At 39.9% G+C, this 20,349-nt stretch overlaps 1 protein-coding gene and 1 non-coding gene across 6 annotated transcripts in view; both read right to left on the bottom strand.

Annotated features, from left to right (window-relative positions):
- Positions 1-20,349, bottom strand: part of HECTD4 (HECT domain E3 ubiquitin protein ligase 4) — a 166,455-nt gene that overhangs the window by 81,294 nt on the left and 64,812 nt on the right. For all 5 annotated transcript variants that reach the window (XM_043439418.1, XM_043439427.1, XM_043439408.1 and 2 more), the window contains exons 8-12: positions 13,037-13,229; positions 9,422-9,580; positions 3,277-3,390; positions 2,441-2,581; positions 79-311 (exon numbers count right to left, since the gene is read on the bottom strand). In XM_043439418.1, the coding sequence (XP_043295353.1) occupies positions 79-311; positions 2,441-2,581; positions 3,277-3,390; positions 9,422-9,580; positions 13,037-13,229 (840 nt within the window). The remainder of the gene's footprint in view (positions 1-78; positions 312-2,440; positions 2,582-3,276; positions 3,391-9,421; positions 9,581-13,036; positions 13,230-20,349) is intronic.
- LOC122425691 lies at positions 3,619-3,766 on the bottom strand. Its single transcript, XR_006264968.1, has one exon. It is a non-coding gene; the product is annotated as a small nucleolar RNA SNORA79 (small nucleolar RNA).

Below are 20,349 nucleotides of genomic sequence, written 5' to 3' on the forward strand. Positions count from 1 at the left end.
TAGTAGAAATTAGCTGACGGAAGCCAGAGTCTGTGTTTCTTTTTCTCTATTTCAATTATCTCAAAATGGTATATTTACCTGAAAGACAACGAGAATGCAGCGTATAATACAGGTGTCTCCATTAACCATGGCCTTCTCCATAATGTCACAAATGCTGCTAAGATGGTGTGCTTCAATGGGATGCTGTTTGCCCAAGACACTTGTGATTGGAAGATTGGGGTTGGTAGCAAGAAGATTGAGTTGGTGTATGCACATCGCACCAACGTGGTGCAATAATTGGTTTATAACCTCATTCGTGGTTATAGCCTCTTCTAGAAGATGAAAAGGAAAGTCTGTGAGGAAAGACATCTCTGTGGGCGGTCACCACAGAACATACCTCTCACTTACAAAAGGTACACACACATGGGAAGAGACTAATTTGGCTCCAATCTCTACCGCTACCACTGGAGAACTCTTTTCCTTGCCACAGAGTGCTGGGGTGAAAACACTTGGGAATCTCCATTTTTTTAAAAAAGCGTAAATAGTTACCACTTCTTGAGCCCTTTCTATATGCTAGACAATGGGCTAAATGCTTTACACGCATTACCTTACAATATCACTATCAACTTTGATTATTTTAGCCCTGTTTTGTAGAGACGTGACTCAAGAATCAGAGTCAGTAACTGACCTGAGGTCACACAGACACTAATGGTAGAGTTGTGATGTGAATTCGGGCCATTTCAGCTTAGATTTCATGCTGGTAACTCTTCTAGAAAAATCTCTATTCACCTATATTCAACTTTGCTGATTATTTTTCTGACCATCTCAAATTTGCTGTTGAGCCATTCTATTAATTTTTTTTTATTAGTCATTGAACTTTTCAAATCCAGAATTTCCAATGTTCTTTTTTTTTTTTAAAAATAAACTCTTTGTTGAAATTCTCTATTTGTTTATAATTATGATCATTATACTTTCCTTTAGTCTTTTAAACATGGTTTTCTTTAGTTATCTGAATTTATAAAGGCTGCTTTAAAGTCTTCATCTGCTAAATCTGAGTTTTGCCTGCAGTGTTTAGCTACTGGTTTCTCTGCTCACTTTTTAAAAATTCTTCTTTCTATTTTACTATTTCTTTCATTTGTTTATTTTTATTACTCTCATTTTTCTTTTAAGGCTATCTTCCTAGTGGTAGGAAGTAACCTCGTCTTGAGTCACAGGTTGTGCTCAAACACCCTGAGCTGGTACGACTTCCACCCTGGATGGATCCATGTTTTCTGGGGGAACTACAAAGTTCAGGCAGTTTCAAACTCTTCCATGGTTTTCACCTTCTGCTGGACCCTCTCAAACTTCTGCATGTGTATACAGGCTCATTTTCAGCCAGGCCTATGTGAACAGCTTGGGCCTTCTCTGGCTTCTTCAGATGTTTGGAGGAGCTTATGAAGGTCTTTTTGTAGCTTTCTCAGTACCCAAATCTCACTAGTAAATTTCTGGCTAGTCTGCTGGTTTGCTGCTTGCCCTAACCAGGACCACAACCTCAGGCTAGTTAGGCCACTGGTTGTCTCTGTTTGCCACCAACACCACTACTGTTACTGACACTGCTGCTGAGCATGAGCTTTTTCCATGCTCCACTCCAAATCAGTTAGCCACCTCTGGCAGCCAAGCTGCTGGCTTCCATGATCTGTCCCACCCTGCCGGAATTAAGGCACTGATCAAGCTTAAGGTGGGGGACAGGGGTATCTCCAGCTAAGAACACCATAGACTTCTACTGTTCCTAGCCAAAGTTCAGTGGGTCTTTTGTTTGTTTGTTTGTTTTTAATGAATATTGCTTCTCAATTTGTTATATCCCTTTGGTCAATTTCCAGTCTAGAAATACTTTTTTAGTTGGCATTTTAATTTTGTAGAAAGAGTTATTTGTGATAATTCAGCTCATTTTATCACTGCTTTATCAAGAGAGGATTTGCTGAGCGAGTCACTACTCCATACATACCACTGTAGTTGACTTTGAAGTCATGAGATTTTAAGTTAATATTAACAATGAACAATTCTTAATATTAAGAACTTTAATATTAAGAAATCTAAAGGTCATTTGCTGGATATTCTATCAAATTATAAGTTTCTGTATAAGTAAGTTGTTTTTAAAGCAAAACATGACAGCTTATATAATTTCATCCCAAATACAAATAAAGAAGGAATCTTTGTACTAAAGTTCTGACAATTCAGAAGGGTCGTAACAATTTCCTTTTAAAAAGAGCCTATGGACCACCTCAAAAGCTCTATTTATTTACACATTTATTTACCTAATCATAAACCAATCAGATAACAAGAATTTTAAATTCTAAATTTGAAGAGGGAAGGCTGTTGACACAGTTTGCTGCTTGGGATACATTCCCACTTACACTGCTGCTGTACTGTCTCCTATTTCCTGGGGGAGAATCTCTTCCTGTAGGACAGTGAGTGTACCCACCCTTGGGCTCAGTGATGATATGGCTGACTCCAAGTCTCTGGCAGACGTAATGGAAGGCCTGATTCCCAGGATTACACCACTGATCGATATAATCATTTGAGCATGTCCACAACATGTTGTTCACTGTATCATAACAGGCACCTGCAAAAAGAGCAACCTTTATACAATTATCATGTCATCGTCTGCGGATATATACTTCTCATAAGCACTGCTAAAGAGTGGAAGGGCAAGGATGCTCCCCAGAGATGGCAAAGCAGTAGACTGGGGCTCAGGGGATTCAAAGTCTACTTGGCTTAACTCATGTGTGAGAAATGGAACAGTCTCATGGAATAGAAAGTTTTTAGTCACTGACTTACATGTGACCTTTTCAACTCCAAAAAGGATTCAAGTGGCTTACATTAAAACCCAGGTACAATAGGACTAGTTAACATTAACACACAGTAAAAGCCTTAGTAACTGAACCCGAAACTCAGAATCAAGTTTCCTACGTGCCAAGGCAAACAGAATATCCAATATATTACATAATGCTCATCTTCTAACAATAAGAAGTATACCAATCCCTTAGGGGAAAGAAGTTTCTTTACGGCATGAACTTGAGAAAAATTTGTTATAGGATCATCATATAACCTATAATGGACAGTATCTTCAACCATAATTTATGCAGAGGAATTTCACATATGACAATTTCTTATATTAATCCTCACAACTAAAGAGCAGCATAAAAAAATTCTTTCAAGGAAACTAGAATACCATAGAGAACTGGCAAGACTTTTTGAAAGAAACTGCTAAAATTTTTAATTTTCCAAGGACAATAAATGTGAGCCTTTAATTCTTACCCAATCCTGGCACAAGAGCACCACGCCCCAAGGAGCTTCCAGCAGCATCTATGAGGTCGGCACGACTTGTGAATTGACCATCCGAAATATTATACACCAAGCTAGAGGCCAGGACTTTGGAAACAAACAGTTTAGTAAGCCTTAAGATGAATGATGGTGAGTTAAATTTTAGCCTCTTAATATAAAGACTTTCATCAAAATCACATCTTTTTTTGGTTGTCTATTGGTGTAACAGTGAGGAGACAAAAGTCACATGTTAAGATCACATACACACACACACACAAAAACCTGTCATAAAGTCTCTTTCAATGTAGTAAATCATCTTTTTTTCTTTTTTTCCCCAATTGTTTGACTCCACAAAATTCAGAAGGCACTAACGGACAGCCAACTCATCCCCATGGTGCCCAGAGTGAAGACAAGTCAGTTTAGACGTATGATGGACTAAAATCCCACTACTCAGAGCTCCAAGCAGTAAGAGGAACAGCCATCAAAGTGAACTATATTTTTGAAAGTGTTTTTAAAACAACAACTTTTACTTATGGGTTTTTTCAATATAGATTGTCAAAAGGGTAATTGCAAGAGGGGTTTTGATCATTAACATAACAAAGTAGCAACATTTACAAGAAATACTTTACATACATTTGGTGCTCAATAAAGGTCAGAGGGTGTTCAAACACAGGTCAGTTGCTATCCTTCCAAGCACTGGCTCTAAAGTTTGGAGATTTTGGCCTTTTCCCTTAACAAAGGAGAGTGCTGTGATGACAAGCATGCGCTTTAGGATTCTGAATTTGAATTCTAGCTCTACTACTTCTGTGTGACCCTGGGAAATTTACTGAACCTCTCAGTTGCCCCACATGTAAAGTGGAGATAATAAAAGTATCTACTTTATACAGTTATTGTGAAGATTAAATGAGTTAAAAAACACATCAAGGATCTCCACCAGCACATATATTCTAGCTGCTAATTTTTCTCCTGAAAAAGTTTTATTGTGACAGAGGGGAGGGGGCTCAGTCCTCCTTGGCTGCTGCTTTCCTCACGGTGGCCAGGACAGTACTCAGCTCCTCTCTCTTGCTCTCGGCACGGATGTATGCCCCACCTTGTTTCTTGATGAACTTGAGGCCTGCTTGTTCTTGGGAGACCTCGGCATGCCGCTCCATGACATGCTGCTCCTCAGGGGCAAAGGTGCACACCTTCTGCATCAGGTCTTGTGGGGCTGTTCTTGTTCTTGGCCCCCTGGTGGCCCTTGCTGAGGCCCCTGGCTAGGGGGTAGCACAGAGCCATAGTCACTGCTCTTTAATGGCTGCTGTGGCAGATGGGCTAGCTCTATTACTGATGTTATTTTCTTCCCCACTTTTCAACAGAAAATCTGAGCAGTGTCTCTCAAATTTCTCGTTCTTAGTTGTATCACCCTAGTAATCCAGATTCTCATCACGACTGACTTGAGCTATGATCTAAACGGTACTCTTTGTTTCTTTTCTGTTTTCTATTGTTCTGTCCTGCACACCAACAAATGGTCTTCTCCAAATCTCTTTTTCATTATGTTTCCCATGCATGTGCCTTTCCCCATGTGGCCACTTGCATGAATAACAGTCATTTTTCAGGACAAACTCAAAATTTCATGAAGTCTCTCCCTTCTACCCCACTTGACAACGACCCTTTCTGTCTCTGATTCAGCAGCATTAACATCTGCTCCGCATGGTTCAGGCAGTGAACACAGTATTGTGCTTCGTTTTCTAGTCGTTTCACACACCGACATCATTTCTCCTAATCAGACTATGAGCTCCTCAAGGCAAACACCACTTTTTCCACTTACTGAGTAGCCTCCACAGTAACCACTGTGGAAGAGGGCACAGAAGGAATTTCAGCATTTATTTACTTGTTGGTCTAAAATAGAATCACTGAGTAAGCTATATCCTCACAAAAAAATGGCACCATGAAGACCTGTTTTAATCAAGTGGGGCTAATTTCAATTGAGTGGAAAAAAAACCATGCCAAGGAAACTAAAAAAAAGTTTAAGATGATTAATGGTCAATAAAAAGACAAATAACCCAATTTTAAAATGGACAAAGAATTTGAATAGATATTTGACCAAAAAATATACAAAAAGCCAGTGAGCACAAGAAAGATGTTCAACATCATTAATTGTTAGGGAAATGCAAATCAAACCACAATGAGATACTACTTCATATCCACTAGGATGGCTAGTAAAACAACAACAAAAAAAGAAAATAACAAATGTCAGAGAGAATGTGGAAAAATTGGAACCATTGCTAATGAGCCTTTAAAATGGTACAGTCACTATGGAAAACAGTTCAGCAGTCCCTTCAAAAGGTTAAACATACAGATACCAGAGGACTCAGAATTTTCCTCCTACACATACACCCAAGAGAAATGACAACATGTCCACACAAAAACTTGTACATGAATGTTCACAGCAGCATTACCCAAAAGAGCCAAAAGGCAGAAACAACTCAAATGTCAATGCAGTATATCCACACAGTCAAATATGATTTGGCCACAAAAAGAAATGAGGTAATGACTTGTGCTACAACATGGATGAAACTTGGAAACATTGTGTTTCAGTTTAAAAAAAAAGCCAGTCACTAAGTCTGGGGAGGCCTTACAAATAGCTGTGAAAAGAAGAGAAGCGAAAAGCAAAGGAGAAAAGGAAGGATATACCCATATGAATGCAGAGTTCCAAAGAATAGCAAGGAGAGATAAGAGAGGCTTCCTCAGTGATCAATGCAAAGAAATAGAGGAAAACAACAGAATGGGAAAGACTAGAGATCTCTTCAAGAGAATTAGATACCAAGGGAACATTTCATGCAAAGATGGGCTCAGTAAAGGACAGAAATGGTAGGGACCTAACAGAAGCAGAAGATATTAAGAAAAGGTGGCAAGAATACACAGAAGAACTGTACAAAAAAAGATCTTCATGACCCAGATAATCACGATGGTATGATCACTCACCTAGAGCCAAACATCCTGGAATGCGAAGTCAAATGGACCTTAGGAAGCATCACTACATACAAAGCTAGTGGAGATGATGGAATTCCAGTTGAGCTATTTCAAATCCTGAAAGATGATGCTATGAAAGTGCTACACTCAGTATGTCAGCAAATTTGGAAAACTCAGCAATGGCCACAGGACTGGAAAAGGTCAGTTTTCATTCCAATCCCAAAGAAAGGAAATGCCAAAGAATGCTCAAACTACCGCACAATTGCACTCATCTCACATGCTAGTAAGTAATGCTCAAAATTCTCCAAGCCAGGCTTCAGCAATACATGAACCATGAACTTCCAGATGGTTCAAGCTGGTTTAGAAAAGGCAGAGGATCCAGAGAGCAAATTGCCAACATCCGCTGGATCATCGAAAAAACAAGAGAGTTCCAGAAAAACATCTATGTCTGCTTTATTGACTATGCCAAAGCCTTTGACTATGTGGATCACAATAAACTACGGAAAATTCTGAAAGAGATGGGAACACCAGACCACCTGACCTGCCTCTTGAGTAACCTGTATCCACGTCAGGAAGCAACAGTTAGAACTGGACATGGGACAACAAACTGGTTCCAAATAGGAAAAGGAGTACGTCAAGGCTGTATATTGTCACCCTGCTTATTTAACTTCTATGCAGAGTACATCATGAGAAACGCTGGGCTGGAAGATGCACAGGCTGGAGTCAAGATTGCCGGGAGAAATATCAATAACCTCAGATATGCAGATGACACCACCCTTATGGCAGAAAGTGAAGAAGAACTAAAGAGCCTCTTGATGAAAGTGAAAGAGGAGAGTGAAAAAGTTGGCTTAAAGCTCAACATTCAGAAAACTAAGATCATGGCATCCGGTCCCATCACTTCATGGCAAATAGATAGGGAAACAGTGGCTGATTTTATTTTTTGGAGGCTCCAAAATCACTGCAGATGGTGATTGCAGCCATGAAATTAAAAGACGCTTACTCCTTGGAAAAAAAGTTATGACCAACCTAGACAGCATATTAAAAAGCAGAGACATTACTTTGCCAACAAAGGTCTGTCTAGTCAAGGCTATGGTTTTTCCCATAGTCATGTATGGATGTGAAAGTTGGACTGTGAAGAAAGCTGAGCACCGAAGAATTGATGCTTTTGAACTATGGTATTGGATAAGACTTTTGAGAGTCCCTTGGACTGCAAGGAGATCCAACCAGTCCATCCTAAAGGAGATCAGTCCTGGGTGTTCATTGGAAGGACTGATGCTGAAGCTGAAACCCCAATACTTTGGCTACCTGATGCAAAGAGCTGACTCATTTGAAAAGACCCTGATGCTGGGCAAGATTGAGGACAGGAGGAGAAGGGGACAACAGAGGATGAGATGGTTGGATGGCATCACCGACTCAATGGACATGAGTTTAGGTAGGCTCTGGGATTTGGTGATGGACAGGGGGGCCTGGCATGCTGCAGTTCATGGGGTCGCAAAGAGTCGGACACGACGGAGCGACTGAACTGAACTGAACTGAAAAGCACATAGATTGCATAATTTCACACATATGAAAAGTCTAGAATAGATAAGTCCATAGTCAGAAAGCACACTGGTGGGGGCCACAGGCTGGGTAAGGGGGTGGGGGAAAGGAGTGACTGCTAATGGGTATGGGGTTTCTTTTTGGAGTGATAGAAATGTTTTATAATTAGATAGTGCTGATGGTCAGACAACTCTGAATATATTAAAAACCAGTGAATTGTCACCCCAATGTTCATTGCAGCACTGTTTATAATAGCCAGGACATGGAAGCAACCTAGATGCCCATCAGCAGACGAATGGATAAGGAAGCTGTGGTACATATACCCCATGGAATATTACTCAGCTATTAAAGAGAATTCATTTCAATCAGTTCTAATGAGATGGATGAAACTGGATCCCATTATACAGAGTGAAGTAAGCCAGAAAGATAAAGACCAATACAGTATACTAACGCATATATATGGAATTTAGAAAGATGGTAACGATAACCCTATATGCAAAACAGAAAAAGAGACACAGGTGTACAGGAGTCCAAAAGGGTGGGATGTTTCGAGAGAACAGCATCAAAACATGTATATTATCAAGGGTGAAACAGATCACCAGCCCAGGTTGGATGCATGAGACAAGTGCTCGGGGCTGATGCACTGGGAAGACCAAGAGGGATCGGGTGGAGAGGGAGGTGGGAGGGGGGATCGGGATGGGGGAATACATGTAAATCCATGGCTGATTCATGTCAATGTATGGCAAAAACCACTACAATATTGTAGAGTAATTAGCCTTCAACTAATACAAATAAATGGAAAAAAAAACAAAAACCCAGTGAATTGTATATTTTAAATGGGTAAACTTTATGGTATGTAAGTTATACTTTAATCATGATAGTATACTTCCCTCTTTTATAAAAATATGTGTACACTTAACACTAATGAATTTTTGCACATTATTTTGTATCACGTACATTTTTTGCTTAACATTTCAGACACATATGTGTCCTAAAATGGAGGCATTTCACAGACTTTTGCTTTTTACATTTTTTATTTTGTATTTGGGGTATAGCTAATTAACAATGTTGTGATAGTTTCAACTGAACAGCAAAGGGACTCAGCCATACATATACATGTATCCATTTCCCCCCCAAACTCCCTTCCTGTCTAGGTTGTTATGTAACATTGAGCCGACTTCCTGCTATATAGTAGGACCTTGCTGGTTATCCATGTTAAATATAGCAGTGTGTACATGTCTATCCCAAACTCCCTAACTATCCCTTGCCCCGATCCTTCCTCCTGGGAACCCTAAGTTTGTTCTCTCATAGACTTTTTTTAATAGCTCTATGGTGGGTAGAGTTCTCGCTGTGTCATCAATAAATAAAATGATGACAGATTATTTTATTTCCTAAGATCTTTCTGACCTCATTATTATTTTGAGTAATTTTACAGGACAATAGTTTTCAGAAGTGTACTATTACATCATCTACAAAAATTCTATTTTTCATTCCTCCTAGCCTATGATGATACTGATAGGGTTTTTTGTTGCTATCAGAGAGCAAACAAACATTTAACAGAGTAAGCACAAAATCACTCTTAGGAAAAACCTTAAATTTCACAGTTGGAGACAAATTGGGAAAAGAGCCATAAATAAAGTTCACTTACTTTTTAAAGACGACAAACCACTTGTTCCACCAAAAAGAGATCGGGTGGCAGAGCTGCCTGATCCCCCTGGAGGTGGGACCAGCATCACCAAGTATGTACCACAGGTATAAATGGGTGTCTTCCGAAGCATTTTTAGAGGAAGTCCACAGCTAGTATTTGCTGGTAAAAGGAATGAAAATGGTGAGTAACAACAGTTGACACACAGATTAATTTGATTACCAAACCAAATTAGAGTATGACAAGGGGGCCCCAAATTCTAGCAAGGATATATTAAGGTTCAGAAAATAGAGCAAAAAATAATCAGCTAACGCAAAAATAATGATCTAGCTCCATAACCTGGCCCCAAGCCCCCCTGGTTCTATGATCTGAACATTTCTCAAAGGTGTTCCCAGTACTCAATATACCCTTATGGCTCTAAAAAATCTTTCAAAAGAATGAATCCTCACATGGACTAAATCTCAAAATAAAAGAAGAATCCTACTGTTTATATTTCCCCCCCAGGAAACTGTGCTCCAGTAGAGATCTTTTCATTTTATATAGAACAAATTCTTAACAGGCTTGTGATATTTCATTCATTATAAACAGCTTTAAACATGGAATCAGCCAGAAATTTCAACCCATAACCAGTTAATCAAAGCTTTCACAGTATCTATCACAAAATAATTTTATGCCTGCAGGATTTATAACCCATGATGCATTTTCTTTCTTTCTTTTTTTTTTAGGATCCGTGACATAAACTATCATTAAGAAAATAATTATTGTTTATAATTAAAAGGTATAAAATGTACTTTACTTTCCCTTACTCACTGGCACATATGAAAACGTAGGGTGAACTGAAGGATTTTCTATGTATTAGTCTAGTGAGGACTGATGACGGCAGCAGAAAGTCAATCAGAGTGTTTTACCTAGGAAGCTGTCAGGGCATAAAATATAACTGCCTACATAGACATAAAATTATCTTTAGATGGTTTATATTAGAAAAGTGAGACAAGTGAAATCTAATCTGTCATTGCTTTGAATGCTTGTGGTTCTAAACTCCATTTTTTAAAACTTCAAGCCTCCAACAAGTATATTCTTCATTTAGGACATAAATCCAGTAGCATAAATTTCCTTAAGTAAGAAACCCTAAAAAGCTAGCAACTTTGTGAGCATAACATTTTCACTGAGATTTTTTTTAATAGACATACTCTTATTAACATGGTAAGAGGTATTAGTCTACCACAGAATAAAAAATCCTAGACCTTCTGAATGTTGAATAATTGTCAAAAATTCACTTAGCCTATTACTGGTGAATTTTTATGTAACAACATCATGTTTAAATGAATACATCAAGAATGTACATAAAAGTACAATGATTGAGATCACATATTTAGAATACAAATAATAGTTTCAGAGGAACTAAATATACCTTGCCTACTGAGTCCTCTTTTTGATATCACTCATATTTTCTTAGGTAACAAACATTCCTTTAGCATTTCTATTGTGCAGGTAGGATTCAATTTTCTTCCAAGGGACAAACCCAGATCAAGCCTTCAGCTTATCAAGAAAACATTCATTTAGATAATAAGGACTGCTCTCTACAAAGTATTGCCTATAACTCAAATTATCCACAGACCCAAGTTATAATAACTATGAATAAATTTCTAACTTGTATTTGATATAATAGAGACCTGTAGAAGTAAAATATTATCCTTAAATTCTAATATGGACTAATAAATATTTAAAATTTGATAGCCTCACAAAGAATTAATCACAAATATTTTTTCCTAACATTTCAATATATAAAAGGATGAAAACATAAAACTGCATTAAATTCCTTAAACATACATTTATTCAGATTATTTTTCTCTACATGGCATCTTTTTCTAGCCTTATCTTTTACTACAGGTCATGATTTGTTGTAAATTCATGTAGTTGATATGTAATATGAAAACTCTCCAAGAATAATGGTTTTTGACTTTTCGGGGGGTCATATGTGACCGTGAAACTCTGATGAAAATTATGGTGATACACATAATATGTTATTTAAAACGTTGGGAAAGGATGCTTATGAACCATTGAATTCTTACCCTAGTTAAGGATTCCTGCTTTAAAAGTACAGAACAGTGTTTAGAAGGCTACCTTTTACTGAGAAAAGTGTTTAGTACAGTATGTTTAGAAGGCTACCTTTTACTGAGAAAAGAAGAACAATAAAAATACATAAATTTATCTTTCTATATTAATTTGATTTCTCTTTGCATTAAAAAAAAAAAATCAACTCTGCCAGGATAAACAGAAACTAATAAATAGAGCTACCTATAGGGGGCAGGGTGGGGCAAATAACAGAATACACCAGGATACTGGAGTGAGATTTTTCTGCATGTACTATTTATATTGTTTTCACTTTCAAACTCTGTAAACATATTATCTACTTCAAAATATTACAGTGCAAACACTAAATGCCAAAGTCCAGAAAAATCAATCTCTGTCATAGAGGGTTTGCCTTTTACTTGCTGGGTCTAGAATATGTTTAGTGAAAGTGAAAGTGTTAGTCACTCAGTCCTGCCTGACTCTGCAACCCCATGGATTATAGCCTGCCAGGCTCCTCTGTCCATGGAACTCTCCAGGCAAGAAAACTGGAGTGGGCAGCCATTCCCTTTTCCACGGGATCTTCTTGACCCAGGAATGAACCCAGGTCTCCTGCACTGCAAGCAGATTCTTTACCCATCTGAGCCATCAGGGAAGCCCATGTTTAGTGAAGATGATGTTAAATGTGAGTTTTTTACACTCATGAAGCATATACTAAACATGAAAATAATTTATACTAACCGTAATGACAAAGTATTTACAATTAAGGAGAGAGCTGTGTTGAATTCTTACAGATTCTTGCTAATTCATGTTCACAGCCAACAGTATGTATTAGTTTGGAATTAAAAAAAAAAAGGACAGTGACTGGAAGGACATATAAAGGTGAACTATGTAAAGCAAACTGCTTTGTAAGTCTGTAAGAGCTCAATAACAAGTACTGCCTGAATTCCACAGGCAGCATGCACTAACCACAAGCTGAATGCATCAAGCCATGTTTTTAAAAGGCATGGGGGAATTGTAAAGGCATATATTATTAAGTGAAAGAAGCCCAGATGAAAAGGCTATGTTCTATATAAATCTGATTATATGATATTCTGTAAAAGGCAAAACTATGAAGACAATAAAAGATCAGTGGTGGCTAGGGCTTGGAAGCTGGGGAGGGATGAGTAGGTAGAGTGCAAAGGATTTTTAAGTCTATACAACTACTCTATGTAATACAATAATGATGCACACAGGTCATTATGCATTTGTCCAAACCCATGGAATGTACAATACCAACAGTGAACCCTAAGGTGAACTGTGGACTCTGGGTGATTATTACGTGTCCTGGTGGGCTCATCGATTGTGACAAGTGCACCACTCTGGTGGGGGATGCTGATAATAAGGGGGGCTGTGCCCATGTAGGGGTGGGTGGTATACAAAAAAATCTGTACCTTCCTTTAATTTTGCTGCGAACCTAAAACTGCTCTAAGATAATACTCTCAAAACATGCATAGAGCTGAGTGAAGCTGTACAAGGTAAACATGAGATAAGCGAAGGGCAGCCGACCTGCTTGGTCCTCTTTCAGGGTGTTGGAGATGGTGGAGCCGGTGAGGGCAGCCAGTGTTGCGGATGGCGAGGCTCGGTAACGGGACAGTCTGCTCAGGAGCATCTCATTAATGCTTTTTGCAGACTCACCCTCTTTTCTCATTAGAATTGTGCGTTCCTGAAGCGGGTTGGCTACGAATACACCATTTTCCACCTAATATTTAAAGAAAAAGAAGTTCTTAAATGGAACCTGTTTCCATTCAGTGAGCAAACTTCTCCTTCAGAAGTGTATTATTGTCACCTGGTTATTCAAAAACATTTCCCAAAATTGTACCTGAGTAGGTGTACACCTCAAAACCTAATTGCTCTACAGAAGCTGAGAACAAAAGGGAGGCTATTAAATGTTTGAGAGCTTTCATTTTTAATAGCCCAGATTCTTAAGAGTAATGAGCCAAGTTTAGTAGGTTCTACGAAAGGTTGTTGATGAAAATTCCTCATACTGAATTCCACAGGCAGCTCTCACTAATTACAAGCTTCTGACAGGTACAAGTAAGATGAGAGGAAAACAAATCAATCAGGTCTTGATTTACTATTAAGTACAGCTATGAGGATTATATCTTCTTGAAATATAATTAGTGGCTAAAATCCAAACTCTGTAATAACAGCAGTCAACATTAGCCCCAGCTGCTCGGGGATTGGCAGAGCAATGGTGGAGAAAGGCAGATTTTGTCTGCTAAAAATATATGCCAGCTTCAACTGGATCCTTGCTGGTACTTGGCAGTTCTTCCTTCATCGTTTGACTATACCCCAGCAAAAGCTCTGGGGTGGTGATTCCAAAACTCTTCCACCAAATTTTGAGTATGGCTTTAAGCAGACCTCCTGGCTTTTTTATTACTGAGAAGATCCAGACCACTTACCATAAGCTGCTCCCACTCGTCTCTCTTCCCACTCAAGAATCTTGGTGTTCAGCCTCATTTATTCTTTTCCTCTTAATTCAGAGGAAGAAGCATTTCCACCTCCTCTCTAACTGTCCCCTCAATTATCTCCCATCTGCCCCCTTCACCCTCACAGTCTCCCTCTCTGATCTCTTCCTTTTTGGTTTCAAATATTCACAGGTCTCCGAGATCTTAAAGAAAACATCGGTGGCCCATTGCAATACCACCTCTCTTCTCAACTTCCACTCAGTCAGACATCTCAGATGTACCTCAAGCAGCCTCTTCACCCACTGCCCGCTCCAGACCAGACTTCTGGGTCTGGCTGGGGTCTCAGAAACTGGTGCCATGAGTGAAGAGAGGCAGAAATAGAGTTAAGAAAGAACAGGAGTGTGGCGTGGAAAGGCTTCCAGAAGCAAATATAAAGCAGTGAAGGAGTCCAAAGTGAAAAGTTGGTAACAGAGAAGAGGCTAGAGAAAGCAAACTGGGGAGCACAGCCAGGCAAGGTCCCCGGAGGCGGATGGGTCTGGTGGGGGAGGCTTGTATGAGAAGTTCACAAAAGATAAGTAAAAAGGTTTCTTAGAGTTCGAAAACGCTGTTTCTATTTCCTCGCCTCGGCCTCTTAAAGCTTTACAGCTACTTAACTTAGTTCCCTCTAACAAATGAACATTCTTGATGGTCAAGAGTAACCTAAAACCAAAATCATCAAGCTTCTCCTTGTCTTCTGTGCAGGCTGTGCCACGGTTGCCAGAGACCGTGGGGTTGTCCTTCCTTAGTCTCAGCGGTAGAATGCAATCTTGGTTTGTTTCTTCCGACATGAGCACATACCTGTGTGTGAGGGACTCTTCCAATGAGCAAGCTGGGTCAGTTCCTGCCCTCTGTGCGCTCCTCCTACCTGCTGGTTCCCATCTCCACCTACTTAAATGGGAGCCTGCTTAGGGTTAGACCCCATCTCTGGTTCTGAAACCTTTGATGGAACACCTTGTCCCTAGATCCTCCTGTGTGTGCCTGGCTCTTTCCCATCATTTAGGTCTTACATAGAATGTCACCTCCTCAAAGAGGCTTTCCATGATTACCAAAGAGAAATCCCCTCCACCCTCTCCTACTCACCCCCCGCAAGCCAGAGCATAACACCGTCATGTTATCTGCATAGCACTTACCATTCTCTGAAATGATCTTACTCATTAATTCATTTATTATTTGACCTTCTACCTCCACCCCACCCCACCTGAATGCTGGCTCCCCAAGAGCCAGGATCCTGCCTGCCTTGTTCGCTGTCTCATTTCCAGCACTCACGAGGCACACAGTAAATACCTGAAGCTCTGCTGAATAAACAGATCCGTGTCCTGACTCAAGAGGAGGGCTGCAACCCACTCCAGTATTCTTGCTTGGAGAATCCCATGGGCAGAGGAGCCTGGTGGACTACATCCATGGGGTCACAAAGAGTCGGACACGACTGAAGCGACAGCATGCCCACACGTCCTGACCCACATCCAATCCTACCTCTCCACGGTGACTCCTACATTGCTATACACAGACCCATCCTTGCCACTGGGATTGAGCACAACTTTTCTAACTGCCTCCCACTTCCCAGCACTTCGGCTGGAATAGCCTATGTCGCCTAAAATTGAACACATCCACATCTTCCCACACTGTGTTACCCCCACCCTTCAGCTAGACTCATGTTTACCAAGTGTAGCTCTATTTATGTTGCACAACTCTAAATATGACCCTTCAAAGGCATCCAGACCAAAAAATCAATCACTTGGCATTCAAAAGCACTGCCCAATCTGGCTTGTAAGAAACACAATGGCTAAATTAAGGGGGAAAAAAAAAAAGTCATGCTATTGTGCTTAAGTACTTTGAAAACATTGAAAAGAAAGCCTGATAAAGCACCTGTGAGAAGCAGAGGACTCAGCTTTGGTGCCCAAGTAGTAAATCTGGGAACCTCTATACTTAGCAAAGCATCTCTTTGGGACGAAAAAGCTACTAGTGACTTTAAAAGGAGGGGAAGAGCCTGGGAGGAGTGAGAAGCAGCACACAGCTGCTGACGACGAGAAGCTTCCCTCTGGCTCCCTTCCTGGCCCAAGCCACCACCTCAAGTCCAGGGACCATCCAGCCTCTCGACTTGGTCTCCCCACTTTGACCCCATATGTTTTACTACATTAGCCAAAGATTCATTTACAGATGTAAATAAAATCATGTCCTTCCCTGTCTGAAGCCCTGCATCAGCTTCCCAATAAACTTAAAACAAAATTCAAATGGCTGGCAAGGCCCACGGGGTCCAACATCCACTGACCTCCCTGCTTCGGTTTCCCCTTCTCCCCACACTTCCAGCACACTGCCTTCTGTCCCTCCTCTAAAACGCCTGCATGCTAGGCCTATACTTGCTGATCCCTCTTTCTGGACTGGACTAGTTCTGGTTTGCCTGAGACTGTCCTAGTTTTAGCACCAACGGTCCATGCCCTAAGAAACGTCTCAGGTCCAGGCAAACAGGGAGGGTTGGTTGCCTTCTCTGGCAGGATAGATGACTGCTTCTCATCACTCTCATTTCAGCTCAAATGTCCTTCCTCAGAATGGCCCTCTCTGCCAGGCAAACCGGAGTGGCTCACCACCTCGACCCCCTCACTCTCTATCACATTACCCTGTTTTATTTTCTCCCCAGCATTTGTCAGTAGCTGAAATTATTTTGTTCTTGTGTTTCCTTTCTTACTAACTCCCCATACTCTGATGTAAGCACCTTGAAAACAAAGGCTTATTACCCTGCTACCCAGACAAGGCACTGGATTAACACTGAATGAATGAAGGGCATCTCAGCTATCCAAATCATAATTTAAAGGAAATCATAAACCAATGGAGTTGAAATGGGAGAGGCACCTAGTGCATCCCTTATTATACCGACCATATAGTTAAGAAGAGACCTAAAAAAGAGACAAAACAGCAGTAAAATTGTCACTGAATCTATCTAAAGAACAGCAGCTTACAGAAAGCACATGGGGACAGGAAGAAGTCTCAGAGCAAAATAGAACTGGAGATGTAAAACACGTGCCCTGAAAAGGTAAAAGAGAGTCACAGAAGATTCTCAAGCAAGGATGTGTCCAGTGCACAGGTAATGAAATCAGGCAGAAAGAGTCCATGCCTTGGTCACTCCATAATCTTAAAGGAAAAGGTTAAAATTAAGAATAAGGTATTTCCTGCTGATCACCATGTTGGTACTGCCACAGCTGAATTCTGCACCAAAGCAAAAGGGATAAGGAGGGACAGGATTATATTTTACATAAAATAATTTATAAACAATGGTAAGAAAGGTCTTTTTGATAAGATAAGTGAGCAGAGACCTAAAAAGAGAACGAGCTGTCTGTTTATCTGCAGATGACCCTGCACAAAGGCCCGGAAGGGAGAACACATTCAGTGCCTGTGTGTCAGCCAAGAGGTCAGCTGGGGCTGGGGTGGGGTGACAGAAGCCCCAAATCACACAGTACTTTTACAGAGGTGAAGGCAGTTGGGAGACACTTTGAAGGTAAAGCAGGCAATATATGCTGACTGGGCAAGGAACTGGGGAAGGGTAAAAAGAGGAAGAGAGAGGGACACAAAGGTCTCTGGCCAGCACTGAAAGGACACAGATGTCATGAAGTGAAATGGGAGAGCCTGAGGCAGAAGCAGATCTGGGTAAAATCAGGAGTTTGGTAGAGGGCATATTTAGCTTGAGGGAACTATCAGACTTCCAACTGGAAAAGTCTCATATCCTGAGCATATACAAACACCCACCCACATCAATATGCATGCAGAGCTTCAGGGACAGGTTTTGGCTGAGAAGCAAAATTGAGCATCATCTGTACAGGGAGGTGTTTAAAGCTATAAGACAGGATGAGATCAACGAGGAAGTAAGAGCAGACAAAGTAGACAGAAGGGGTCCTAGAAATAGGTCCTGGCGCCCATGAGTGTTGAGAGGTTAGGAAGACAGGAGATAGGAAACACTAGTGACGAGAGAAGTCCTAAGAGTGTCCCAAAGTCCAAATGAAAACAGTTTCAAGAATGGGGGAGTGAGAACACATTAAATACTGCTAGAAGGTCAAGTAAAAAGAAAAGAGAGTTGCCCTTGAATTTACTACTGTGGAAGTCCCTGGGGAACTTGGGAAGAGCTGCTACGGTGGCATGGTGAGACTGTAGCAGGTTCAAGAGAGGACAGAAGGAAAGAAAGTAAAACAGTAAGGATAAACTCTTTCAAGCATATTGCTGTAAAGGGGAACTAAAGATAGAGGAGTGGAGGAGAAAGAGGGTCAAAGGAGTTGGTTCTGCTTTTTCAAGACTGAATATCCTCTCCTGTATTTATATGCTGTGGTGAATGATCCACTGAGAGAGGAAAGCTAGTATCATAGGAGAAGGCCAATTCCAGAGAGAATCCATACCTGCCCACCACAATTTTTATCACACAGTAGGTAGTGATTGATTACACACAGAGCACTGAGCCAAGCTTTCTATACTAAACAATATAACTTGGAAATTAATTTACTTCAGTCTCCACAGATCTGCCCCATGCTTTTTAATGGCTACACAGTGTTCCTTTCTGTGATAGTATCATAAGCAGAAAGCCAGGAAGGTACCTATGTTTAGCTTCCTGAGTCAGTCTTTTAGAAGTTGCTAAACTAATGGCTGGTGATACTTAAAAATTTTTTACCTTATGATGAAAATTTTCAAACATAGGTAAAAACTGTGACTAGTATAATGAACTTCCATATATTCATCATCCAATTTCAACTATTATCCAGATATAGCCAAATTTGTTTAACCTCTTTTTCACTCCATTTTAAAGCATGTCTCAGACATCATGAAATTCCACTTCTGAATATTTCACTACTCATCTCTAAAAATATGGACATTTTCTTATATAATCACAATGCCATTATCATAACTTTAAAAATAAGAATATACTCCTTGGTTTCCTCTAATATTTATTTTATATTCAAATTCCAAATTGTCACCAAATTTTCTTTTCTACAATTGGTCCATTGGATTCAGACTCCAAACTTGACTCAAAGGTTATTGTTTTAATCTAGAGCAGGCCCTTGAGCTTCCGCCCCAACTTTTTATTTCATGCCACAGGCAAAGGCTTGTAGTTGTTCTATTTCCTCCAAGGCAGGTATGAGCTTTTGATCCTATAACTATATGTCTAAAAATATCTTTATGTTGTTTTTATGACTGATTGATATTTTGGCTGACTACCTGACTTCTGGGTTAGATATTGATTTCCCCCAGAATTTCTGGAAGTACTGTCCCATTTTTACATCCAGTAATGAGACTGAACAGCCTGGTGTTCTTCTTACACCTCATTACTTGTACGTGATTTTATTTTACCTCCAGAAGCCTTAGAATCCTCTTTGCTCTTGAAAATCTGAAATTTCAAGATGAAGTGCCAGTGTGGACATTTTTCATTCACTGTGCCAAAGACCTTTTAACTAGACATCAGTATCCTTTACTTTGACATTTTTCTTCTATTATTTCTTTGATAATATCTTATTTTCTGTTCTCTTTTGGGAACTACTGTTACTAAGTATTCAGAAGGATTATTCCTTTATGTCTTTTATCTTTTCATATTTACTGTTCTTTATTTGTCCTACTTTCTAGATTTCATATCTTTAATTCTTATTAATTTTTAAAATTTGACAATCATAAGCTCCTTCTCATTCTGAGAGTCCTTTTTTAGTGACATCCTGCTCTGTTTTATGAATGCAGTATCTTCTTATATGTTTCACAGAGTAGTAAGTGCTAATGAGGTCTTTATCTTACTCTATTAGCTGTTTTTCTGATTTCTTTTTCTTATTTTTAGTTTCCAATCTAGAGACTTTCCTAGTTTGTCTAGAGTTTCTCAATGGTCTGCTTTAAAATTTTTTAAAGAACTTTATTAGTGTCATTTTAAAATGTACACAAAAGAAGAAATAGTAGTATAATGAGCTCCCCATGTGCCCAGCTCCTGGCTTCAATAATTATTACTACCTTGCCAAACTTTTAAAATCTCTTCCTCTCCCCTCCACACACAGCTCTCCAAAGTCCTGGCTTTTGCTTGTTTGGGGTGTTTTTGTGTCTGCCCTTTTTTTTTTTAAAACAGTTCATCACTAGAAAGGAATGCTATGCACATGGTTGGGGAGGCTTGCTTACAAGAAGACATCACTGTGGGTGATTCACTGCGGCAGCAAGTCTTTAACTTATATGAACCCCAATGTCAGTACACTGGGGTCTTTTCTCCAGGGTCATTTGGTTTCTTCAGACAATAAACATCAAGACTTCTGCCTGGGCGGCTGGCATCTGAGCACAAATGTTGTGTGTACCAGGAAAGGAGACGACAGTTCCTTTAACAAACTTGCAGTTTATACCCCCGTCTCACAACGGTTCTGTACCATACCT

The sequence above is a fragment of the Cervus canadensis genome, chromosome 1, assembly GCF_019320065.1.
Source record: "Cervus canadensis isolate Bull #8, Minnesota chromosome 1, ASM1932006v1, whole genome shotgun sequence".
Taxonomy (NCBI): domain Eukaryota; kingdom Metazoa; phylum Chordata; class Mammalia; order Artiodactyla; family Cervidae; genus Cervus; species Cervus canadensis.